Source organism: Schistocerca gregaria, chromosome X (assembly GCF_023897955.1).
Source record: "Schistocerca gregaria isolate iqSchGreg1 chromosome X, iqSchGreg1.2, whole genome shotgun sequence".
Classification (NCBI taxonomy): domain Eukaryota; kingdom Metazoa; phylum Arthropoda; class Insecta; order Orthoptera; family Acrididae; genus Schistocerca; species Schistocerca gregaria.
The window spans coordinates 310571089-310598791 of record NC_064931.1 but is presented as its reverse complement, the minus strand read 5'-3'; the positions used below and the strand labels follow the sequence as shown (position 1 = coordinate 310598791).

Below are 27703 nucleotides of genomic sequence, written 5' to 3'. Positions count from 1 at the left end.
CTTCAATTCTTTGTTGGATGTGTTCCAGTCTCTGTCTTCCCCTAGAATTTTAACATCTACAGGTCCCTTTAGAACCATGGAATTCATTCGCTGATGTCTCTCATGTCCTATCATCCTGTCCCTTCTTTTTGGCAGTGGTTTCGAAATGTTCGTTTACTTGCCGATATCGTGGAAAACCTCCTCACCTGATTTTCATCATCTTTGTATAGCACTAGGATGTTTCAATGCTCTTCTTCTCCGGTTTCTCCACAGTCCATGATTCACTTCCATACAGTGCTATTCTCCAGACTCACAAACTTCCCCCTAAAATTAAGATGAATATTTCGTACTGGTAGGCTCTTTTCGGTCAGTAATTCACTTCTTGCTCGTATTAGACTACTTTTTAAGTCATCCTTGGTTTGTCAGTTTTGTGTTATTTTTCCCTAAGGTAGCAGAATTCCTTCACTTCGTCTACTTTGTGGTCACCAATTCTGATATTAATTTCATCAGTAATCTCAGTTCTGCAACTCTTCATTACTTAAGTGTCTCTTCGGTTTATCCTCAGTCCATAACCTGTGCTGATAAGATAGTTCATTCCATTTAACAGACTCTGCATTTCTTCTCATGTTCGCTAAGGATAGTAATATCATCAGCGAATCTTATCATTGATATCCTTTCACCTAGAGTCTTAACTCTTCTCATAAAACTATATTTTACTCGTATTTCCTTCATTGCTACGTTTGTATGTATCCCAAATCGACTACCATTTCTTCGGCCGGCCGGTGTGGCCGTGCGGTTATAGGCGCTTCAGTCTGGAACCGCGTGACCGCTATGGTCGCAGGTTCTAATCCTCCCTCGGGCATGGATGTGTGTGATGTTCTTAGGTTAGTTAGGTTTAAGTAGTTCTAAGTTCAAGGGGACTGATGACCACAGATATTAAGTCCCACAGTGCTCAGAGCCTATTGACTACCATTTCTGTTTTCACCAGGTCATTAGACAGTTCCTCCCGCTCGTAAGGCTTTCAATGGAATCTTCCCACCTACCCGCTCACTCCTCTGCGTTTAACGGTGTAATTCATCCTGCACTCTTAATTTTGACGCCTTTGCTTATAATTTCACCGAAGATTGCTTTGACTTCCGTTGTGCTGCTTCAGTCCTTACGATGATCATTTCTTTTTCGTGACCCTAAGGAAAAGTATCCATGTGCACAACCTGTCTGCGAATTCTGTGACAGTTATTTTGTATTTGTGTTTTAACTGAAGATGCATTGCATTTATATGGTGCGAATTGGGAAACAGCCTAAAATTCGTACTGAGAGTGGACAAGTCAACTAAAAACATAATGCGATTGGTTGTTATGCTAGACTAACAACGAATAAACTGTTCTAACTCGCTCTTTCCCCCTGACGTAATTTCGACGTAGTTGAAACACTGCAGCAGCTTCTAGGAAGAGCTGGATTCGAATCCTGTTATGGCATCTTGACTTACGTTTTCAGTGGCTTCCTCTAATCGATTACGGTGCATGGAGGAATTTTCTCTTTGAAAATAACACTATCGATTTTCTTCCCCATTCTCGTCCAATCTGGTCTCTGTCTGTAACGTTATCGTTGACCCCTAACCCCCCTTCCTTTCATCTCTTCTTCTATGTTAGCACACTGCAAATTATAGGAGCAGGTCGTTTTTATAGAACAGTATATTAACATGAAAAGTCTTGTGAAAATCCACTGCCATGCTTGGCGTCCATAGGTTTTAGTCAGAGCCGAATTTAGGATCAACAGACCCCGTAGGCAGAACCTGTAGTGCAGATCCTACCAGACTAAATTTTTTTGTAATTAATCTGTAAAAATAATAACTGCAGCAATGAAATTTTGTAAATGCCGCAACAGACTCTGATCGCAAATATCTGGTTATTCAATTACCGGTTTAAGTCATTATGATCATCTTCATTGTGATCTAAGAAGAGAGAACGTGCATATTTATGAAAACTTGTACTCAATAGTAGGCTATCAACTATTACAATGAGTATCGTAATGTAGGTAGTCAGGACCTGTCTTCATTAAGTTAACAAAGTAGGCAAATAAAATGTATGTAGCCATAAACTGCATCGTCACACAGAGTAAAATGGTAAACACCCATGACCTGTAATGTCGGGCGGTCGCCAACGTACCGTACCGTGTGTACACCTACGGGGCCTGACCGCTAGATGTCGCTGCACAAAGGCAGTTTGTAACTGCATGATACAAATTTAAAAATATGATATTAGACATTCTACATAAAACGAAATCGGATACATCTAATTGCACTCTAAGAAAGAGCTAGAGTTTTAACATTGGTCCAAAGAAAAAATTTTTTTGAATTATAGAAGGTAGCTGTAAATAAGTGTCTGTTAATTAATATACGGTACAATAAAGTTAACTTACAGCAGCATGTCAAAGGGTAAGAAAGTCACAGGCACAGCGGGCGGTTTGGTTTCTTAGATATGTTCCTGGTATTCCTGCTGAGCTGTGACTTTTTCATCTGTGATAGGCTGCTGTCAATTAACTTCATTGCACCGAATATTAATTCACAGGCAGTTACTTGGAGCTACCTTTTATACTTTAACAAATATTTTTCTTCGAACCCACTAGCTTTTTATTAAGGCATTTTAATGTATCCGATTTGGTTTTATGCAGAATATCTGTGATCATATTTCTGACTTTGTATCACAACGTTGCAAACTGGTTTCTTCCAGTGACATCTAGCGGTCAGGCCTCTCAGTTGTTTGCGCCCCAGTTCTAAACAATGTACGCCAGCGACGACCCGACGTTAAAAATTATTAGTGTTTACCCATTTTATCATAATTGTAGTAGATGTGGCGATGCAATTTATGGCTATATATTTTATTTCCATCTCTGTTACCTGCTAGAAGACTGGTGTGTTTGCTGATATTCCAGACCATATATGTTATGATATTGCCTGTAATAGTTGATAGTCTACTAGCACATACACTTTTTCATAAATAAGAGTATTTTATCTTTTATGATCAATCTGAAAATGGTAATTGAAACCGGTAATTGAGTAAACAAGTATTTGCAATCAGAGACTGTTGTGATATTTATAAGATTTCATAACATTGGATAGCTGTCATCTTCATAGTGACTGTAGCTTCCCACATCAATTTCCAATATAAAAAAGTTTGTATAAAATTTTACTGTACAATGTATGATTTGATGAATTGATGAAATTAAAGTGAAAAAGGATTGATATCATTAGGGTATTCAACACGATTTACTAACATCACCATGAATATCTATTTGTCTTTAAACGAGAGAACAAGAAGATAATATTCATATCTGTGCAATATCAGTATTTCATTTTTAAAATGTGTTGTGTGCTGTCCTTAGGTTAGTTAGGTTTAAGTAATTCTAAGTTCTAGGGGTCTAATAACTTCACATGTTAAGTCCCATAACGCTCAGAGCCATTTGAACCATTTGATGCTCTCCATGCTAGTCTATCTCTTCATCTCTGCATAAGTACTGCAACATACATCTATACGTACCTGGGTATGAGATTCAAACCTTCTGTCTCACCCCCCCCCCTTCCCAAACAGACATATATATATATATATATATATATATATATATATATATATATATATATATATATATATATACGCACTTCCCTCCATTACCAAACTGATGATTCCTGGATTCCTCAGAATGCGTCAAATCAGTTGATCCCTTCTTGTGGTCAGATAATGTTAGAAATTTACTTTTTTCTCCCACTTCTATTAAGCACGTTTTCATTAAGTATTTCATCAACCCATCTGATCTTCAGCGCTGTTCTGTAGTACCACATTGCAAAAGCTGTAATTCTCTCCTTGTCTCAACTGCTTTTCGTTCACATTTCACTTCTATATAACGCTACACTCCACACAAATTTCTTCAGATAAAACTTTGTAACACTTAAATTTCTAAGCTGTTTCTCATTTTCAGAAACGCTTTTCCTTCAGTTGTCAGTCTGCACTTTAAATCGTCGATCGTTCGATCACTATCCGTTATTTGGCTGCCTAAATAGCAAAACTCGTCTACTAATTTTAGTGTCTCATTTCCTAATGTAATTCTATGAACATCACTCGATTGAATTACCTTACATTCAATTACCTTTGTTTCACTTTCGATATTACTCATGTTATAAGCTCTCTTCAAACCGTTATCCATTCCGTTCAAATGCGCTTGTAAGTCGTTTGCCGTCTGTGATGGAATTACAATGTCATCGACAAATCACAGAGTTCTTATTTCTTCTCCACGAACTTTAATTGCCTTTCCAAATATGTCCTCGATTTCCGCCATTGCTCGCTGCACGTACAGACCGAATACCATCGGGGAGATGTTACATCCCTGCCTCATTTCTTTCTCGACTATTGCTATTCTTTAGTAACCTTCGACTCTTATAAGTGCAGTCTGTTTTCTGTATAGCTATAAATAACCGTTCGCTCCCTGTATTTTACCTTGAGAATTCCAGAGTGTATTCCACTCAACATTGTCTCCAGGTCTAATGAGCCAATTCGATAAGGTGCGCGGGTGACAGCGGAGTGTTTTGTTGCTGCAGGCTGTGGCGATGCGGGTGTCGCACAAGATGTGGCTGCTGATGGGTCTGGCCGCGTGCCTGGTGGTCGCGCAGTACCACGTGTCTACCACGTGGCTGCAGTCCCCGCTGGCGGGGCCTGAGGCGTCCACTGCCGCGTCCAGCGAGGAGGTGGTGCGAGCCGCGATCGACAGACTGCGCCAGGCGCCGCACCGCCTGCCGGCCCAACTGGTGAGTACCGCCACTACACCAAATTTTAAATCCCTCTGTTTCAATCGCAGAAACTTCTCCGAGAGAGCGCAAGATTCCGACATTGTTTAAGATGCCTCTTATGTGAGGAAGACACTTTTACCAGTTTTAATAATTTAGTGTCTCTTATTGATACATTCACGATAGTTAGGAAGTGCTGTATTCCGTAGCCGGCCATGAATCAGAGAGCACTTCCCACGCTGGCTGACTAGGTCACGAAGCGACCATATGTCGCGCGTAGTGGGGTGGGGCTCGGCGCTGGACCGTAGCAACAAGCGTTAGCCTGGGAAATATACATGACGGGAAGTAGCGCCATCTTGGCGCCAAAGTCACCGATTCTGTTTATTTATATTTAATAATTAAAGTCATTTACGACAACATGAATACTAGGAGGAGCCTCTAGATGTTTAAAACTACTTATCATAAGTTTTCCTCGTTCAAATTCACACCCGTTCATTAACAAATGCATATCTTAGTAAGTACGAACATGATCGGATATCTACGAACTGTGACGGAACTAGTAAGAGATACGGACTGCGCGCCAAAGTCGGCAGTCGGCGTTAAGAGCTCTTCCTGTCTTGTTCGATGGTAGCCATGCTCTCGGTTACGAGTAATTTGTGACATGAGTGTTTCATTATTAATCTAATAGGAAAAAAGTGATATTACGGCATTCTGGATGTTAATTTCGATAAATAGATACCCCAAAGTTGACCGACAGCAATTTCAGGTAATTAGCTTCCACCGACAGACACATTCAATGTCCCCAGCTCGTGGTCGTGCGGTAGCGTTCTCGCTTCCCACGCCCGGGTTCCCGGGTTCCATTCCCGGCGGGGTCAGGGATTTTCTCTGCCTCGTGATGACTGGGTATTGTGTAATGTCCTTAGCTTAGCTAGGTTTAAGTAGTTCTAAGTTCTAGGGGACTGATGACCATAGATGTTATGTCCCACAGTGCTCAGAGCCATTTGAACACATCCAATGCGCCAATGAAGAATCTGCACGGGACGACATTTACGAGAGCTGTACCGCGCACAGGTAGGAGAGAATCCGACGACACGACCCACCGAGGCGGATCAAGAAAGGTCTGACTTACACTCGCAAATTCCGGGTGCAAATGCTCACCAATCATACCGTACGGCACATATACCTCCCTCTACGGACTCGCGTCTAAGCTGAGTAATAACAGTATCCGTTTAGAAGTGAGGGGATCTTGCAGTTGCCATTTTTTATGTAACTGATTTGGTGAGTCTGCGCTGTTCCAAGAAATAATATTGACAGTATGTATTCAAAATGTCAACAATATAGAGATAAGGAAAATGGAATGTTAGTCGAATTAAATCAGGTGATGCTGAGGGCATTAGTTTAGGAAATGAGACACTTAAAGTAGTAGATGAGTTTTGCTATATGTGCCCCAAAATAACTCGTGGTAGGCGAAGTTGAGAGAATATAAAATGTAGACTGACATTGGCCAGAGAAGAGTTTCTGAAGAAGAGAAATATGTTAACATCGAGTACAGATTTTAGTCTCAGGAAGTCTTTTCTCAAGTTATTTGCCTGGACAGTAGCCATGTATGGAAGTGAAACGTGGACGATAAACAGCTAAGATACGAAGAGAATAGAAGGTTTTGAAATGTGGTGCTATAAAATAATGACGAAGATTAGATGGATACATCAAGTAACTAGTGAGGAGTACTGAATAGAACTAATGAGAAAACAAATTTGTGGCACAATAGACTAGAAGAGATCGGTTGATAGGACACAAACTGAAAAACAGAGGGATCACGAACTTGGTATTAGAGGAAAGTTTGGGACATAAAAATCGTAGAGGGAGACCAAGTGATGAATACAGTAAGCAGCTTCAGAAGTATGTCGGTTGCAGTAGTTACTTGGAGGTGAAAAGTCTTGCACAGAATACAGCAGCGTGGACAGCTGCATCGAACCACTCTTTGGACTGAAGACCACACAACGTACAAAACTTGTTTTATCTCTGAAACTTCCTGGCAGATTAAAACTGTGTGCCGGACCGAGACTCGAACTCGGGACCTTTACAGGAGAGCTTCTGTAAATTTTGGAAGGTAGGAGACGAGGTTCTGGCAGAAGTGAGTCGTGCTAGGGTAGCTCAGTTGGTAGAGCACTTGTCCGCGAACGGCAAAAGTCCCGAGTTCGAGTCTCGATCCGGCACACAGTTTTAATCTGCCAGGAAGTTTCATATCAGCGCACACTCCGCTGCAGAGTGAAAATCTCATTCTTGTTTTATCTCTAGCGATTGACAGTTACCCACTTACTACTTTTAAGGTAGATTACTATGTTACGAAAACGGTTAGCATTTTTCAAAAGAATACGCAAAGTACATCTTTTATTCTGTTATTACAAATAGAAACTGCCGGAAAAAAGCAACAGCCTCAAAACAGTGTTCAGTGGCACCAGGCTATGGTATGTGCATACCGAACAGTCGTCGTGTTTGTGATACATTTTTCACGTTAATCCGCGATCCGATGGCACTCAGGAGCCCTATCTGTGGACCCTCTGTTTTAGATCTGCAGACAGTAACTGTGCTGAGTTTAGAGGTGAAAATTGTACGCAACATTCATTCCAGCGTACCACCATGCCCTACTGACGAGTACGTACTCCTGTTGAAGAGCTCAGCCATTACAACGGGGTCGCTTTGTGGACCTGGAGGAAGCTGGATAAACATGTCGACGGACTGCTGCACATGTTGGACACAATGAGCAGTGGTGTATCGCTGCTTTCAACAGTGGTCTGTAGAACATTCTCACACTTCTAGACCAGGTCCTCGATGTCTGCGTAGTACAGACACATATCAACATCGACGAACTGTGCGAGCAGCAGAGGCCGACCTAACATCATCCAGGGACGAAATCCGGGAACATGTTGCACATGCCGTGTCATCAGTAACCGTGTACTTACAGCAGGAATGATATCACTTGCACCTCTGGCCGGGATACCACGACACCGTCGAGCATGGCTACTCTGGTATCGTGAAAGAGTGGACCGAGGGTGAGATGGCGCTCTGTTGTCTTCAGTGTGTACACGTGTATGGCGTAGACCAGGTGAGCTCCTATTCCAGGGTGCATTCGTCCAGGATACACAGGTCCCATCCCAGGCTACACGGTACTTACAGCCCGTGACCACATCTGATGTTTCTGCAGGGTAAAGCAACCAGCACCCGCTACGTTGGACAGGTTGTTATCCTCCTGCTACTGCCAATTTTCGACAAGAAGCTGATGTGCTGCTTCAGCATGAGAACGTACGTCCACATGTGGCCGCTGGGACTTAACGTGCCCTTTAAGATGTACCGGATGATCAAAAAGTCAGTATAAATTTGAAAACTGAATAAATCACACAATAATGTAGATTGAGAGGTACAAATTGACACACATGCTTGGAATGACATGGGGTTTTATTAGAAGCAAAAAAGAAAAAATACAAACGTTCAAAAAATGTCCGACACACGACGCTTCATCTGATCAGAATAGCAATAACTAGCATAACAAAATAAGACAAAGCAAAGGTGATGGTATTTGCAGGAAATGCTCAATATGTCCACCACCATTCCTCAACAATAGCTGTAGTTGAGGAATAATGTTGTTAACAGCACTGTAAAGCATGTCCGGAGTTATGGTGAGGCATTGGCGTCGGCTGTTGTCTTTCAGCATCCCTAGAGATGTCGGTCGATCAAGATACACTTGCGACTTCAGGTAACCCCAAAGCCAATAATCGCACGGACTGGGGTCTGGGGACCTGGGAGGCCAAGCGTGACGAAAGTGGCTGCTGAGAATACGATCATCACCAAACGACGCGAGCAAGAGATCTTTCACGCGTCTAGCAATACTTTTTTTGTTCTAATAAAACCCCATGTCATTCCAAACATGTTTGTCAATTTTTACCTCTCTACCTCTCTATCTACATTATTCCGTGGTTTAAGTTTTCAAATTTATACTGACTTTTTGATCACACGGTACAGCTGCCACGACCAACAAGAGCAGCAGATCTCTCGTCAATTGAACGTATTTGGGACACGATGAAGCGGGAAATTACTCGTTCTACATGGCCTGCAAGAACCACTGCGCATTGCAACTAATACGCATGGTGCTTGGGACAGTCTATCGCAGGATGCCATGCGGCACTTTTATGATTGTTCGCATACGAGAATACACATATGCTTTGCCGCCAGAGGACTGTACACTACCTTGAAGCGACTGTTTGGGCACTTTTTCACTGTGACATTTGTGTTTCATTCGGTCTGGATTTATCATCATATACTCCTGTACTTGTCACCTCACTTTTCAACAAAATGACCTTGTCCTTGACGGTTTTGCATTTTTTCCCAGCAGTGAAGATGCTACATTTAAAATTCAACGATCTGAAATTATATTCTCATGCAATTAAATCCAAGATATCCAACGAGTCACGAATTACAGGTAGAAAATATTCACAAGAAACTATTTCATTTTCCACTTATGTAAGACTGATACTGAAATTAAAAATATGACGTTTAAAAAGAACGACTGAGAAAATACTGTTGAATCTCAATAAAAAAACAAATAAAACCAAATCAATGCTCTTCAAAGAGGATAAAGAATGAAAAACTATAAAAAAACAGCTATTCATCTCTAATGGAACTTTGCGCTCAGAAGTTCAGAGCTGACCATGTTACCGGATTTATTGCATTACTTCCATCATTTCCGGTTCTTAGTTAGACTGGCATAACTTAAGCTGAACAACACATGTTTCTTAAGGGCCAGCTTAGAACTAGACAAGTCCCTCTTCCTTCAGTTTGTCGCAGCAGTGTGCAGCCATCCCAACTGAAGTGCAGAATTCGTAGCTTTATGACTGCTTGTGGGGCTGTGTAGTACCACACGGTGTTTGAGAAGCTCGATGTTTCTATATTATACATCTTTTCGACCTCAAATCTCACACTGTTCTTTTCCCAGAGCGTAAAATGGAAATTTTCGTTTTCGACTGATGTATTTTTCTGTATAGATTAAGTACACATGCCTATAGTGTAGCATGGTTGTGTTCTTTATAGCACGCTACAATAGCTCTGTCGTGTAAAACTGATGTAGAATCAGCAATCCTACACGAATCTTCTATTTCCATAAACATTAAACTACTGTTGTGTATCCGTTGTGAAACGAAGAGAGGGAGCGACGCTATGTAAATTATGGACAGATGACGGACACGTGTGCTGCTACTATTTTCATGTTGTGCTGTGCATTAGCGTTGGAATCTACGCGTCAGTGTATTTAGCTGCTACCATTCGGCAGGTGTACAAGGATGCGAGAGAGGTAACGTAGTGGTCAAACACTTGACTCACATTCGAAGGGCTCTGGCTTAAATCCTCGTTAGACCATCTGCATTTATGTTTCAAGTGGTAGCCTAAATTGCTTAAAGTAAATTTTGGAACGAGGCAAGAGGTACCGAGCAGCTGTTCGGGCCCCCTTGGCGGCAATCATTTCTTTATCGAGGAAAGCCCCTCCTTCCCTTCGCATTATGAGTGTTGTCTGTTAACAGTACCGCATCATTTTAGCGCTGATGACTGACGAGTAACGCAGTTGTAATGCTGCTGACGGCGGAAGGAAGACGAGCAACGTAGCAAGTAGCGTAATGCATTTAAGTAACAGTTCTCTCCAGTAGCCGAGGTCGCTTATGCAGCTTGTCAGGAGGTGCTCGATTCTAATACTAGTGAGTAAGCAAACGTTTGTCGCCATGGGGAGGAAGGAAAGGTGGTGCTATGCTGTTCGTGATTGTGAGACCTTGTGTCAAAGTGCTGGATTAAATTTTAAATCACTCTTCATCCTCGCAGTTGGAAAGGGCACAGTTGGTGGTACTTGTGCCGGATGGGGACGTTACACTCTTTCACCGGGTCCCTCCTCTCTCAGCTTCTGCGAACTAGACACTGCACTCAAAATCCGTTGAAATGGCGTCAATATTCAAGAGCTCGTATGCCACGGGAGGCTCTGATTTCAAAGGCCTCACTGTTGAGGACTACATGATATCACTCCGTACCACCCGGCGGAGAAGTTGCCCTATAGTTCGACGATCAAGACTTAAGCACCATTACTTGTACCAGGCGTGCATCCAGGTAAGACAAGTCATGGAATTCTTGACCTCCCCCTCCCTCCCGAATCATTTTATTACATGAGGTTATATTTTTGCGTGTGTGAATTACCAAATTTTTCAGCTTACATTCGGAGAATAAAGTAGCAAGAAAGCTAAGACTCTCGAAAATGACAAGGGATTCTAGAAATTACAAGCTACGTTTAACGCAGGATACCTAACATCTCCATATGTGAGGACATGCCCACGAGGATGAACTTGAGGTTTTCTCGGCAAATGCACTCATTTGTAATCTGACTGTGCCCGTTGTCAACTACAAACGAGACAAATTTCGTGACTGACTACCGGAAAATAGGTGGAAATGGTTGAAATATTCATGTATACACTTACACACTTACATAACCGTAGTATGCGGACCAGCTTTTAGAGTACTTTGTGAAATATCGATAATGGCGAGTGCGCGCATCGATGTTATATTGTGTAAATTATGGCGTTGAAAAAGCTGTGACAATTTGAAGTATCATAGTTCTTAAATGAATAAAATCACACACGAACCTCTCAAACTTTCACACGTATGCTTTTAAAATGCTACATTTCTCAAAACTGCATTTTCTTGGAGGTTATTCTAAAATCATTTACCAAGCACTGATGCAAACAAATTATTATTATTATTAAAATCACAAGCATTTTAACAGTTGGGATAGCGGCAAGCTGCATTTGGCGTGTGTGGGTGGGCAGTATGGAGACACTGAGAAAGTATGCCTCCTCCCCCATCCAACCCCCTCAACCGAACCCTGGATCCGCGCCTGGTTTGTCCTGCCGAAGGCAGTGTATTATCTAATTCGACCACATACGCTGAGTAGACGACCTGTATTGTGAATATGAACTGCTCTCACTATTCCTACCGAGGTATTTGTCCCATAACACAATATTTTTCTACGGCATGTCAAAAGATGCAATGTAACGAATCAAGGCGTCTACTCCGCATGCTGATGATATTAACGGGAAACGTATTCTGTTGTCTGGCCTGCCAGCACATAATCTGCCCCAAGGCATAATTTCTAAAGTCATAAACTATCCAAAAGTTAGATGAAACACGTGATTTTAAAGCGTACGGTAGTATCTGTAAAATGTGCTATTTTACAGTAAAAATGTTATACTATGTTAAAGAGTATAGCACACACAGTAACGTACTTTTGAGATTACTTAACCACCAAATTTGGCTCTTAAACTGCAAAAGACTCCAGGTTTGCCTTTTCTTCCAGCATGCATCTCTGTTTTCAATAATTAATACCAATGTAAGTTTATATCTTGACCCAGCAATATGAAAATATTAACCTTACCTGTTTTATATTACCATGTACGGCGATTTTCTATTTACTGTACAAACGTGTTTGGTGGCCTCGCACAAAGCTTTGTGACTGAGTAAAAAATTATTTGGTGCCGATGTCGGTTATGTGTGCCCTACTGCTACGGGACTACGCTATTAATTAATTATTTTCTCATAATGAAATTAAATTCCGGTCTCCTGTGGTGCAAAACAGCTTTCATTTATTAAAATGTCCGAGCATGTGTGTGCAGGTAATTCAAAATTTCAGATAACGTTTCTGCTGTAACAGAGCGCGCCCTCGGATGCCATTTCAGTAAGTGCATAGCTATGAAAAATTAATTGTGGAAGCATAAGCACGTATTAAAGCGAAAGAAATTATAGCTTCGTGGTTTTAAATTTATCATTGAGTGTAAACATTCCCCCGTCATTAAGCGATATGTTTTATATTTTAGGCTGCTAAATATGAAGCACGAATATTTACTTATCAAAATCAGTCGTCCGTCCGTTTGAACCTGAAATGCCTTTTGAAACTAAACAGAAGCTGTTGTTTGTTCGATTCTCCAGAAAATTTGTAACGCATATGGAGAGTAATTGTGCTCCATTCCCCAGATTAGTTATGATTCTGTAGCGGATGGAACGATGGAAGAAAGAAAATTAGTGTTTAACGACGCGTCAACGATGAAGTGGTCAGATATTGAGTAATTCCGATTAGGAAAGATCGAAGAAAGAAATCGGGGATAACCTTTTCAAAATAACTATCCCCATATTTTTGTGAAGCGATTTAGGCAACGTATACCTGGAACGACAGATGATCCTCCGTAGTACGAGTCCAGTGTCACAGCTCGCTCGCGTGGCGTACGACAAATACCCTAACGTCCACATCTGTGTGTGTTCTACTCAAGCCTCTCTTCTTCAGAAACGCTTTTCCTGCCTTGACAGTCTACGCTTTATACACCTTCTCTACTTCGCCCATCATGAGTTATTCTGCTGCCAAAATAGCAAAGCCCGTATACCGCTTTAAGTGCCTCGCTTCCTAATTTAATTCCCTCAGCATCTTATTTAATTCGACTTCATTCCGTAATCCTTGTTTTGCGTTTGTTGGTGTTCATCTTATATCCTCCTTTCAAGACGCTGTGCTTCCCGTTCAACTGCTCTTTGCTGTCCCTGACAGAATTACAATGTCGTCGACAAACCTCAAACTTTTTATTTCTTCTCTCTGAACTTCAGTTCCTACTCTAAATTCTTCTTTGGTTTCCAACAACAACAACAACTGTTTGCTTAATGTACAGATATCGGGAACATGCTACATTCCTGTCTCAATCCCTTTTCAAATAGTGCTTCTCTTTCATGTCCTTCGACACTTAACAACTGCCGTCTAGTTCCTTCACAAGTCGTAAAAAGCCTATCGCTCCCCGTATTTGACCCCAACTATCTTTCGAATCTCAAAGACAGCCTTCCAGTTAACAATGTCAAAAGATTTCTCTAATTCTACGAATACTATAAAAGTACGCTTGCCTTTCCTTAACATGTCTTCTAAGAGAAGTCGCAGGAGCAGTATTGTCTCGTGTGTTCCTACATTTCTCCGGAAAACAGACTGCTTTTCCCAGAAGGCGGTTTCTACCTGTTTTATCATTGTTCTATAAATAATTCGTATTAGTATTTTACAATCACGACTTATTAAACTGATAGTTAGGTCATATTCTTACCTGTCAGCAATTGCTTTCTTTGGAATTAGAATTATTACAGTCTCCTTGAAGTCTGAGGGTCTCGTATATCTTTCACACCAAATGCAATACTTTTATCATGGCTGCCTCTCCCAAGGCTATCAGTTGTTCTGACAGAATGTCGCCTACTCCAGGGGCCTCGTTTCGACCTAGGTCTTCCAGTGCTCTGTCACATTCTTCTCGCAGTATCGTATCTCCTATCTCATCTTCATCTACGTCCTCTTCTCTTTCTATACTATTGTCTTGAAGTCCATCTCCCTTGTATATGCCTTCCATCTTTCATCTTTCCCTTCTATGCTTAGTTCTGATTTTCTGTTTGAGCTCTTGGCATTCATACAGTTGTTTCTCCTTTCTCCAAAAGATTAGTTCTCAGTCTTATAGCACTTTTAAATATTATCAAAATCTGATAATATTTCTGCAACTTTTTTGAGATGGCACTTGATTATAGTTAATTACATCATCTCCAGAAAGGGTGAGGTTATTTCAGTACTGTCCCGCGATCATTGATTAACAATATGAGATGCAAGGGTGTTAAAAAATTTTATTTCTTCGACAACTTTCTATCCAACATTACAAACGGCGTCCTCTGTACTAATAAATCCTCTATGTAGTTACAAATTTCATTTGATAGTCCACACATACCAGTCTAGATAGTGTTGGTGTGGCACTAAGTCAAATGAATTCCTGACGTCAGGAAACTGCATTTTCTTGGCACCATGAAACATGGCTTTCAGAATGTCATCTGAGAATAGAACGAGTTTTCTGTCGCGTGAGCGATGTTTTCGGAACCCATTCACGTTGGCTTGCAGTAGGTCATTTCGTTCGATATTGCTCATTACGTTTGAGCTCAGAATAAGTTTAAGATTATGCAGCAGATTGAAGTTACTTATACTGAGCCGCAGTGTTTGTTTCTTCTACCCTTCTTGGAGATCGATGTAATTTGACCTTTCGTTCAACACGTGGGCATAGTTTTTTGTTCAAGCGATCTGCGGTGTATTATGGTTAAGTGAGGAGCTAACTCAACTTCATATTTAGTGTAACCCCTGACTGGGATACCATCGGGCCCTAGCTATTTATTCAATTTTAGTGATTTTAGGCTGTTTGTCAGCGCCAGTCACGTTAACATCTACGCCACGTAATTTTAAAGTGATGCGAGAACTAAACTGTGACAGTACCCCAGTGTCTTTGAATGTAAGGGGACAACTAAAAATTGAGTTCAGGATTACTGCTTTCGCTTCACTACTCTTAATTTCGATTCATGTGTAAGCCATAAGTGTGTAGCTATTACCTTTGATGCCTCTCACAAACTTTATATATGACTAGATTACCTTTGCTTTCTTTCGACAAGATTCTGCTACGGTAGTCACTGAACATTTCGTATATTGCCCTTTTGTCAATTAAACTCGTTTCAGTCAAAGTCTGTATCTACAGCGCTATGCTTTCTTTTTTCATCTATTTTGTACGAGTTTATTTACAGACAGAGGATCTACATTTCCTCTTGCTTCTCCTTCTGCTCCGTCCCCCCATCTGCCTCTCATCACCAAATAGCACGAAATGTTCTAATAGTTACTTATCTGTTCAGTTTTCTATATACGTATAGAGAAAATGCAAGTGAAAGGATTCACTTAATAAAATTAATCGTTAGAAGGGATGTTATGAGAGCTTTACTTAATGTCATGTGGTCATATATCCGCAACATCTGTATATTTCTTTTAAATTTTTATTTCAGTCTGTTGACGCATGTGTCTTTACAGTAATTACGGGTTCAGTTCTCTGGTACTTTTTTATATGAATGACTGTCCGATCCTCTGCTCGGTGTCGCGAGAGTGCCTTGATAGCTCAGTGCTAGCGCACTCGGTTTGGAAACGTGACGTTTGTGTTAACACATGGCGTGGTCCACAGTTTTAAACAGCTGCAGAAATTCCTTACGACGTACATTCCATTGTCGACTTTAAGGTTTGAAATTTCGAACACATTCAAATCTGTTCAAACAAGTAAAACATACGCTAAGTTTGATCTTAAAAAGCTAGTCTGAAAAACACGCATGATAAATGTAACAGTATATACGATAGGAGTTGTAGTGGGAGAGCAATCCGTCATTTCTATGAGCTATGTGACATTTGGCGTCTTAACGACAAGCTTGTTCGAAACTATGCTTCCGCTCAACTGAAAAATACAACTGTAAAACATCATCCCTGCATTAGACTTAAGTTATTTTGGCACATATCAAAATATATACGCAGAAAAAGAGATGATTAAATAAAATTAGAATCCGATGCATGAATATGCTCTGGTTTTTGGGTCGTTCGGCGTAGGTAACTAGTTGATTGGAAGAGAGAAGTACATAAGCTTAGAAAAATGGTCGACTTTCACTGCAGACACAGATGGCTCGCCGACGAAAAACAATATCAACGACAGTAAAGTGAAAGATAACTAACTTTTTTCGCGTGAAAGCCGCGAAATGCAACAAGAAACTTCTAAAAGTATAATTAAACAATAATAAGGTTGTATGAGCTCTGGAAGATGAAAGCAGCATTATCTCTTTTTCCTTTCGTGGAGAGCTCTCTAGTACTTTTCTAGACGAATGACCTTTACAGCCTTCTACTCGGGATCGCGAGACGTGCTGTGGTAGCGTAATGGTAGTGCACTCGGTTTGGAATCTTGACGTCTGTGTTAAAGCTGGGTCAGGCCCGCAAATTTAAAGAGCTACAGAAATTGCTTTCAATGTACTCGCACATTCCATTGTCTAGTTGAATATTCGATTCATATGTTTTATTAGCTAGCAACCACAAGGTAACGAGGAAAAAAGAAACAGTAATAACATTGAAACAAACTGTAAGTGTAGTTATCAGCGTTGCTTTACGTTGTCACATTTTATTTCCTCGTAAATCAGTTACTTTTTGTTGACATGTGCAGACAGACTGGCACTCATCGGATGGGTAACAAATCATCCCAAAGTAGACCGTGAGTACTTTTATTTATGTGCTCATTACGTGCCAACGTGCATAGCGAGTGGTAAGCTGACTGTGTATCGAATACAGGGCAGAGACGTTACGCCATTGTATTACATTTTACATAGTTTATCTTCTCATGTGTCAGGTGGTGAGAAAAGTATTCAACACTGGAAAATGTACTTAAGAGCCAACAAGGGGCTAGCAGATCAGTATCGCAAATAATTATATTAGTTTATGTGCACCAGCGTTTTTCGCTAAAATAACTGGCTACTCGCAAGGAAAATACGATAAATTTGCCTCTCAAATACGTACTCTACGTATAAACAGTACAGTCTTTAATTCGTGTACTAATCAGATTTTTAAAAAAATGAATTTTACTGTTTAATGTCTACTTTAGTATAAGGCCATTAGAGCTGGTACACGAGCTGAAGCTGGACAAGGATGTTCCCAAAACAAACCACTCAGGAAAGTGGTCTAGTAAAATCATAGAAAGCCTAATTCTGCATGGTCACTTGCTGACGTGAACGCCGTTCCTCCAAAAAACGGCTGCAGCACCTTAACAACAGAGATTTTCGGGCTACACCTATTCAAAAACAAGTATTAATGCTCCCTGTAGTAGCGGCTGCAAAGAATGGGCCTTATTAATAGAATTTTTCGAGACATAGAGAAAACTATTTTTAACTCTTCATGATACGTAGTTATTGAGCGTCGTTCCTGACTATTAGAGTTGAATTCCTGCAGAAACCCATTTTCTCTGCTTCACTGCCTTCCTCCTTCAGCACATGCACGTGATTCTGATCAACTATCTTTACAAAGCCGTAAAGTATAAGTCCCCATTGATGGATTGAAGGGGACATGTTCAAATACAGATCTGAAGACAAGAATTTCAGATTTATTTTCTTCCCTCAATCATTTCGTGTACCTATCCGGATACTTAACTCAACTGATCCTTTAAGAATGCTTATTGTTTCTGAGCAGCCGTAACAAAACATTTGAGCACGACTGTGTCTGTTCGCACACTAATACAGCCGTAGTAAATCTTGTGAGCACGGCTGTGAATCCCCACTAATATTTACGAATACAATGTAAACATTATTAAAGGGAATGCACTGCTACGTGTAGAGTCGAGGAACAAATCTCAGAAATCTTGTGAGCACGGCTGTGAATCCCCACTAATATTTACGAATACAATGTAAACAGTATTAAAGGGAATGCACTGCTACGTGTAGAGTCGAGGAACAAATCAGAGAAATCTTGTGAGCACGGATGTGAATCCCCACTAATATTTACGAATACAATGTAAACATTATTGAAGGGAATGCACTGCTACGTGTAGAGTCGAGGAACAAATCTCAGAAATCTTCAGTTAACTCACTAAATCTTCAGATAAGTTGATTGGCAATTCGTTTCTAGACTTCACACTTATTGCAGAGCGAGCTGGCTCGGCGATTCAGACTATGGACACATGTTTGCTTAAATCCAGCTATCGAGGCTAATGTTTACCGTGGGTCTCAATCGCTCTATGCCTAACACTGAAACAGATTTTCTAAAGTGGTAAAAGCTACGATCGTCATTCAGGCAGTTATATTTAAGGTTTGCGTAGGTTTCACTCAAATGAGACTTTGCTTCATTCAACAGTTCTTCCCGATCGTCCCCAACTCATTCACAGCATACAGTTCGTTCGCTAGTGATTTCATATTTCGAGGTATTTAGTAGAAGACAATTTTCCTGCTTTATCCTCCATCTTCGTTCTAAAATCTGTCACCGTGTTCTTAAAAAGTTGTTTTAGCTTCTTTGGTGTTTCGCTGTACATTTTCGCAAACCTACATGACTTTGTTCAATTTCATTCGTAAGCTATGTTGTTTTGGCATTTTATATTCAGAAAACAAACATTTAGAGTAGTTTATTGACATGTTCTCTTTCTAACCTTGAATAGAGTGTTCAACTTTTTCTCTTCTTGTAATAGATGAACCATTCTCTTCTATTAATTCTTTCATGTGTTTCAAGTTTGTAGTTACGTGAAATTGTTGTAAACATCGTACAAACAGCTTCCAACCGAGCAGTACTTTCACATTTTACTCGGAGCTTCCGTCGGCAAAAATTAATGAGGGTTCCGTGATCCAGAACAGCCGGGAAGAATGTCCCGCGACACCACCTCGCTCCACTTTCGTCTGCTCCCTTTTCCTGCAAAGATCTTGGAAAATTCTTTTATTTCTTCACGTAAACAGTGTATTTTCTTCTGATTATGTACGTCTCTGTTCCTGGTTAACTGAATTTTGTGACTGGTGCACTTACGAGAACAATATAGGAGTAAAATTACTTAAAAACAGAGCACTGAAAGCTATGAGAATACCTCCTAAATAATGTAAAATGTCATCGTATCGTAAGATCAAAGAGAATGACCTAGCATAGCACTGAGAGAATTATACGGGATACCGTGAACTTAGCACCAGTCCTAACGGTGTGGAGGGGCTGGAGGGAGGGGGGGGGGGGGGGGGGTGAGCGAGGCTGTATGTGTTGTTCTATAGCCAGCCTGATCCCCTCGTGGTGGATAGCGTCAACAATTCTGGAGTTAGTAGGTCTCTCATTAACTGTGCACCCTTCACGTAGTCGGGATCTCACGGAATCCTTATAAAACTGTAGTAGCAGACGGTGACCTGTCTGCACTCAATCACATGTAGCTGAGGCATTTCATTCGGCACCGTCAGGGTCATTCCAAATTCTTTGTGTGTGGTACCGAAGACAGTGTTCTGTGTGAAAAGATCCTTTTAAACCTATCTTTTCAGGCCGCAACTCCAATTTAATAACTACGAGGGTCACTCGAAAAGAAACGCACACTATTTTTGTAAAATTACAGTTTTCATTCTGCATATCTGAAAGTTTTACAGTAGGTCGATACATCCTTCCCGCTTGTTGTCAAACTTAGTTCAACCTGTTCCCGTGAGTGGCACCGTCACAGCATGTCCTCAAGATGACTGCTACACTTGACATTCGTCAGAAGCAATGTGCTGTCATAGAATTCCTCTGCTGTGAAAACGAGACAATGGGAAACATCCAGAAGAGGTGGAAAAAGGTGTATGGAGATACTGCTGTCGATCGCGGTACAGTTAGTCGGTGGGCACTCAGGTTACGTGATGAAAGAGGGCACGGCAATATTGAGGATGGTCCTCGCAGCGGCAGATCTCGTACTGCACACACTCCAGCAATGTGCAGGAGTCAACGAATTGGTGACTGCTGACAGACACGTCACAGTGAACGAACTGTCACGCTACACTGGGATAGGGGAAGGAAGTGTTTGCAGAATACCGAAAGTGTTGGCGTTAAAAAAGGTTTGTGCCAGGTGGGTTCCCAGGATGTCGACAGTGGCTCACTAAGAAACAAGAACAACGGTATGCAGCGAACTTTTGGGACAGTGCGAGAACGATGGAGATGAATTTCTTGGAAGAATTGTGCCAGGTGATGAAATGTGGCTCCATTATTTTTCACCAGAGACGAAGAGGCAATCAATGGAGTGGCACCATGCAAATTCACCCAAGAAGAAAAATTCAAAACCACACCTTCTGCTGGAAAAGTTATGGCTACGGTGTTTTTCGATTCTGAAGGACTCTTGCTTGTGGATATCATGCCAAGAGGAACCACCACAAATTCTGATACATATGTGACGACGCTGAAGAAACTTCAAGCTCGATTGAGTAGTGTTCGACCACATCGGAAAAAGCTGGATGTTTTGCTGTTGCATGACAATGCACGGCCACATGTCAGTCAAAAACCCATGGAAGCGATCACAAAACTCGGATGGACAACACTGAAACACCCGCCTTACAATCCTGACCTGGCTCCATGGAACTATCATCTCTTTGGGAAACTGAAAGACTCTCTTCGTGGAACAAGGTTTGAAGATGATGACTCCCTTGTGCACGCTGCAAACAGTGGCTCCAACAGATTGGTCCAGAACTTTACCGCGCGGGTATACAGGCGCTGGCTGGTTCCAAGATGGCATAAGTCAGTTGAGAGGGATGAAACCTACCCACTGACGCACTCTCTTCTGGAAATATGTGCGAAGCTTTACTGTGGTCTTTCCCAGTATCTTTCTAAACAAACAACTGCTATACATTGACAAGAAAATGAACAGAAAAAATTCCAAGACGTTTCAACGTAACATAAATATAGAATGAACAGCAAATACATATTTAATAGAGAATTAAATATTATTTACATAGAAACGTTAAATAAGTGGACAGCGCATAGGTGGCATTAGACACTACCATCTCCCAATACGTAAGGGATAAATGAAACTTCGTGTTTGCTACTCAAAATACTGGCAAAAAAATAATCGCACTGCAAATATATTCATAGTTTTACGCTTTTTTGTGTCAGGTTCGACTATATATTTCAAGTATCTGTTTACTCTTATGTAGGAAACAAGATGAAGTGCGTAGCCGATATCAGTGATAGGAGACGTCAGTATTCGTTACCACAACTGGATATCAGCGATGATAAGATAAATGTTTGAGTCAGTACAGTAACTTTGATCGGCTGTTATTGAAACATATGTTAGCGTATGTGCAAACACTTTTCTGTTAGTTCATGTATTGTGCAGCTGTCTAAGATACGAGGTATGCCTGTATGCCTGGTATTGAACGCCTCTGCCAGTCGGAAAATCGAATGATATTCTATCGTCTTCTATCAACGGGTCAGTGTTACAACATGGCAATTAACTCTGGATAGTATGCAGCAATGTTTCATAATCATTCCATTCCGTGCCTAGCAACCTCTGGTAACTGTGTGTCGTAGCACTGCCGCAACCGCAAACAAGCTAAATCTCTTCCTCTGCCATTTTGCCGAATTGGTGAAGACACATAATCTAGCTTTGCTTTATTCCTACTCTCGTACCGCCGTGGTCGGAGTCATACAACACAGTTACTGTTACGAATGAAGAACACAGACTCAGCGAAATTTTTGCGTCGCAAGGTAAACACATATACATTTAAATGAACATCGGTGCCCAGTTGCACGCAGATCTTACATGAATAGGCAGTAAAAGCTTTCAGGCTTATTTCCTCTGATTTCCTGTCCTTAACCTCCTTTTCTCTCCTTCTTCCTTTTTCTTCTTGTCGTCCACCTGGGTATTCGGAATGAGTTTTTCGATGAAAAAATCGATTTTTGGGCAAATGCATTTTCGCGAAAATTTAGACTCTTCCGTTTAATACCATGTATAAAATATTTGGATGACGTGAATAGAACTATTTTAAATAATTTTTTTAAAATAATTTCGACACACGATGTTCCGTACCTTGTATATGAGACGCGAAATATACCTGATATAGACAGCCTTGCCAGAGATATAATTGAGCACAAGGGAGTTAGCTTTTCTGTTGGCTACACTGCTAGACAGTTGACAATAGATTCTGCACCATTTGTACTGTTTCCTTTGTGAGTACATCCATGTCATTGTTGTGAAAGCCGTATGTGGAGAAGTCATTGAGTTTTCTTTCCTTCAACATGCCAAGACCTAGACTGAAGGTATTTAGAAAGCGTGTACATTGGCGCAAGAAAGTAAAGTGTACTAAAAATTCGTCTGATTCATCTTCATCAGTATCTGATGTCCCAGTAGCGACTAACCTCAACACTGGTAGAGATACATTATTGAGTGATGCTGCTGCCACTACACCGGAAAGTGCTTCAAGAAGAATTTGAAGAAGAATACAAGAAACTAAATGATGGGACTACAAAATGTGAGGTAATTAACGTCTCTTTATTATCAGACGTTTTGGAGAACAATGTGTGCTGCAAACAATGTGGAAAATGTGGTGATCCATTGAAAACAAACTTACATGTAAGGCTTGCTTGTGAATTAGAGTTGATGTGCAGTTATTGCAAACACAGTGTTACTTTCTTCAATTCCTCACATGTTACTGCTGATACAGGTAAACTATACGATATAAACATTAGACTGGTTTATGGATTACGGTGTATAGGAAAGGGCAGGGCTGCAGGTTCCATGTTGTGTGGTGTGATGAACCTCCCTCCTCCACCTTCAAAATTTAACACACACATAATTACAGTAGGCTCTGCTGTAGAAGATGTGACACAGGAAAACATGAAAGATGCTGTTGAGGAAGCAGTTGTTGAAAATAATAATAGCAGAGACTTTTCCATAGCTTTTGACGGAAGCTGGCAGAAAAGAGGCCACACATCGCTGAATGGTGTAGTAACAGCTACAAGTGTGGACACTGGTAAGTTAGTTGATGTGGCAATACTTTCCAAGCATTGAAGATGCAAGGACAATATGAAAAATAAACATGAAGAGGAGTGCATGGCAAATTACTATGGGTCAAGTGGTGGTATGGAAGTTGCTGGTGTAAGAAGTATTTATCAACGCTCAGTAAAATGGTACAACGTTAGACACATAAATTATCTTGGAGATGGCGACTCAAAGGCTTTCAAAGAAATTGGGGAACTGAGACCCTATGGTAACGATGTGAAAATTTCCAAACTGGAGTGTGTTGGCCATGTTCAGAAAAGGATGGGATCAAGACTTCGATGGCTCGAGGCTAGTATGAAAGGCAAGAAATTGAGCAATGGAAAAACTTTAGATAGGAAAAATAGACTGACAGATGCTACAATAGATCATATTCAGAAGTGCTATGGTCTAGCAATAAGACAGAATACAGCAGATGCAGAATTAATGAGAAGAGCAGTCTGGGCTCTGTTTTTTTCATACACCTTCAAACAATGAGAATCCCCAACATGGGCTATGTCCAAAAGGAGACGATAATTGCTGCAAGTACAACAGAGGCAAGGTAACTAAGAAACAATACAATCACCCTCATCACCTGCCACCTGTCATAATGGATGAAATAAAACCAATATTCCGAGACCTCGCAGATATTAGTCTACTATAGAAATATCTTCATGGCCGGACTCAAAATCCAAATGAGTGTGTGAACCATGTGATATGGAATAGACTACCTAAAACTGTTTTTGTGGGTATAAATACACTTCACTTTGGCCTTTATGATGCTGTTTCATCATTAAATCAGGGTAATATAACGAAGTCCAAAGTTCTGCAGAAGTTGGAGTTGTGTGTAGGACTACGAACTGCCGCAGCTTTGCTTTGTTTGGACAAGGAACGACTCAGGTCTTCAGATAATGCCATAAAAGTATATTCAAAGATGGCTAGACAGCATAGCAGAGCCATCAAGAGGAAGCTGTTGGACGATTCTGATGATACAAGCTATGGAGCAGGCTTGTACTGAAGTAAAAACTTTTTCCCGTAACTTCAGTTTTTTTGTGTATAAGGTACATTTTCTCAGGGCCTATTTATAGTAGAAAGATGAAATTGTCTGTAGTTGTTCCTTAAGACCTAATATATCTGAATTAAAAGATATGTGGAATTATTTTGTATTGATGGATGTAATTTTAAAATACTTGTTAAAATGTACAACTTTTTTTAACATTTACAAAACTATACCTTATTTTTCAAAATTAATAATTCAGCATAAAAGCAGAAAATATCTCTGCGTTCTGTGAAAAAATCAAGAGTATCGTCCAAATAACAAATGAGAAAATGTTCCTACCTGCTTCTCTAGCCTTCTTCCTCTTTCTTCTTGTCGTCCACCTGCTTGCTCTTCTTCGCCTTGTTCTTCTGCTCTTACTTCTTTCCTTCTTCATGCTTCTCCTACTGCCTCGTAAAAAACTAATTTGTTATTAAGGCTTGAGTGTATCCCATTACCTGTGGAAACTTCCACGCCATGAAGTATTAAGCAGGCTCTGAGAAGCAATATCCAGTTTCGCATCACATATCCATGACATAATCAGTGAGTTTACTTATCTTTGATTCTTACCTCGAATCGAATAAATGTTCAAGAATTTTATGACTTTTGATGTGTAAGAATTCAGCACTCTTAAATGGTTGTTAGCTGCATCATAATGCCTGTCTCTCTTTGTTAAATCGATATTCATTATCTGCAATACTTCTTAAGCATTTCAGTTGGAAGTGTCGTGGGTCAGTTGAAACTGTTAGAGTTCTATTACCAACTAACACTCTCTGTAAGGATAAAACAGTGTAGCGTGGTCAGTTTCTTGCCTAACACTGCAGGCAGACAGTCTGCCAACTGGACTCGTACTGTGAATGCTTACTTGGCCTCGCCTCCAGTGATAGCGAACGTGCTGACGCCTGGTTAGAAAACTCCAACTGCGGCTACTGTACAGAAATTCTGCGACGAGCTGTTATGCCATGGGACATGTCTCCACGTTGGAACTGACGAGCTGCAGACCAGCTGACAGAGATTGAGAGAAGCAACCTTATTCGAAAACGCGAGGGTGGCTGGTCATACCGTTCATCATGTAGTCCATTCAGACTAGATTATTCGAGCGTTTAGGACCGATTTAACAACGAAATCACTTACGTGCAACGACTGGGCTCCGAGTACTTTCGTCATTTTATACGAACGGAAATCGTCAGATTCACTGACGACTTCAAGCAAAACCAACTGTTTTACTGAAAATCCGTGGAAGATTTAAACACTCCGCTGAAGAGTGAAAATTCATTCTGGAACCGCTTTATTTCTTATTAACCATTCACAGGTGCCTACCCATACCAGCCTCAGGCTCCTTCCAGAATGATGTATGGTGTTCCAATGCCTGTTAACGTGCTTTCAGTTAATACCTACCCATCTATCCATACATTATTTCGTAGTAGTTTCGGTGCAGGCCACACCACACTGCAATAGATTCAGACAAGATTGTTTTCAGGGAGGAATTAGGATGCGTTTAAGCGTTGACGAGGATAAAGCATCTACTTGCAGATACGAGGCAAGTGCCTCAACCATGACATCGCTGTGGCGTACCAAACCACTCACCTACTGACGTGTCGGCCATCACATGTAGCATTCAATGACTTCTACCAGTGCTAAAAGAGACGATTACAGCCCTGTACTAATTGCAGGCCACGTGTGCCAGAAGTCATTTTCCAGCGCAGCCACATACGACTAGGAACTCACGAGAACGCGTTCTCAACGTTTCAACACTTCCGTCGCCCCCCCCCCCCCGCCCGCCCCCCCCCCCCCCTCTCGCCAGCAGAGCGTGTATTGTAGCACAGGGGGCACCACCAGCAGTGACCTCACAGCGCACGCAGAAGTCGAACTGTAGCAAATATCGTTAGCCTCATCAAGAATTTCGAATGTACTTTCTACTTAAGAAGGAGGCAATCTTAAATGGTACTAGAGCTTCCCTTATATTGAGTTAAATTTCTGCCAAAAACAATGTAAACAAGTAATTTTCTGTTGCTTTGTAGATAACTATTGCATACTTATATTAGATCATTTATCGGATTTCAGAAGATTCCTACCACTCTCTGTGGTGACCTTTTCCCGGCAATGAGTGTATAAACTCTTCGAAGGTTCTGTGTTCTTAGTACTGGCATTACAAAATCTTGCAACAGCACCACTGAACTTTTTTTTTTTTAAGATTGTATCACGAGATATGCTTTCGGTGGAAGACATCTGTGTAATTCATTTAGTGGGCAAACAGATGTCTTATGACATATCTAAACTCAACTTTAACTGAAGAAGAAATACAGCAGAGTCTTATGACTAAAACAAGTTTTAAATATGTATTGTCGTACTAGTATTTACTTACGTATGTAATCATGCACTTGATTAACTTACAATATTGGTTTTCTAACGGTGTTGTTATTAACAAGGATTTACAATATTAATTTTCTAGATTTAATTTAATGAAATTTTACATTTTCATTACGTCATTATCTCAAAATAAAAATAATACTAAGAATAACTCGCTGAACAATACAGTAAGTTCCGAACTAAAGATGAACTTAGTCCATACATATTGTAAAAATGTTTATGTGTATACATGTACGTTCCACATTCCCTCCTAATCCAGAGGACCGATTCCAACTTAAATTGGTACACATATCACTTACTGTCGGGAAGTGATTCGCTGTGTGTGTAAGAACAATTTTCCTATGAAAGGGGTGGAGGTGGGAGTGAAACAGGAGTGTAATTCACGTCGCGCCAATACCCAGATACCATTAACTCATTATTTGAGAGTGGCAGCACTTAATGACTTGCAACAAAATTTACACGTAATTTCAAATCTTAATTAAACTTTCTCTCGCTGACAACCCGCACAAAATCACTAAAGTAAAAAAGTATCGCTTGTTAAATTTTCGCTATTCATGCAGTAAAACTGGCACGTCAGGCACGACGTTTTAATTTATTACGTCTTTACCACAAACTGTATTCGCGACCTACAAAATTATGTCACTGTACGACACATAGTTCACGACGTGTGATTCACAAACATTCGTCTGCGTGAAAATGGAAGTGCATGGCGAAACTCGCTTGAGATACAAGTGAATTGTGTGTATAAATAAGTATGAAATATGTTAAACATACGTGAAATACATGTGGCATGTACGTACGTGGCTAAGGCTACGAGTATAAAGCTCCTTCTAATCCCCTGGGACGATTTCAATCATATTTGGTACACATACTACTTACTATATGGAAAGAAATACTTTGGGGGTAAGTACCAGCAACCTGCTATTAGGGTGGCGATGATAATGTGGAGAGAGAAGGGAGGATGGGAGGAGATGGACAGACAGAGAGGCGGAAGGTGAAAATAGGTACAAACAGGAGGGACGAGGAGATGGACAGAGAAAGGAAGGGGGATGATGTGGACAGAGAAAGGAAAGAGGGGGACATGGAGAGATTGAAGGTAGAGGAAGTGATGGGCAGAGAGAGGGGAGAAGAATGAGATGGACAGAGAGAAGGGAGGGAGGAGATGTACAGAGAAAGGTA

At 40.8% G+C, this 27703-nt stretch overlaps 1 protein-coding gene across 1 annotated transcript in view; it reads left to right on the top strand.

The window, feature by feature from the left end:
* Window positions 1-27703, top strand: part of LOC126297830 (galactosylgalactosylxylosylprotein 3-beta-glucuronosyltransferase P-like) — a 384927-nt gene that overhangs the window by 185622 nt on the left and 171602 nt on the right. Inside the window, exon 2 of the mRNA XM_049989075.1 lies at window positions 4568-4774. Within this exon, the coding sequence (XP_049845032.1) occupies window positions 4568-4774 (207 nt within the window). The remainder of the gene's footprint in view (window positions 1-4567; window positions 4775-27703) is intronic.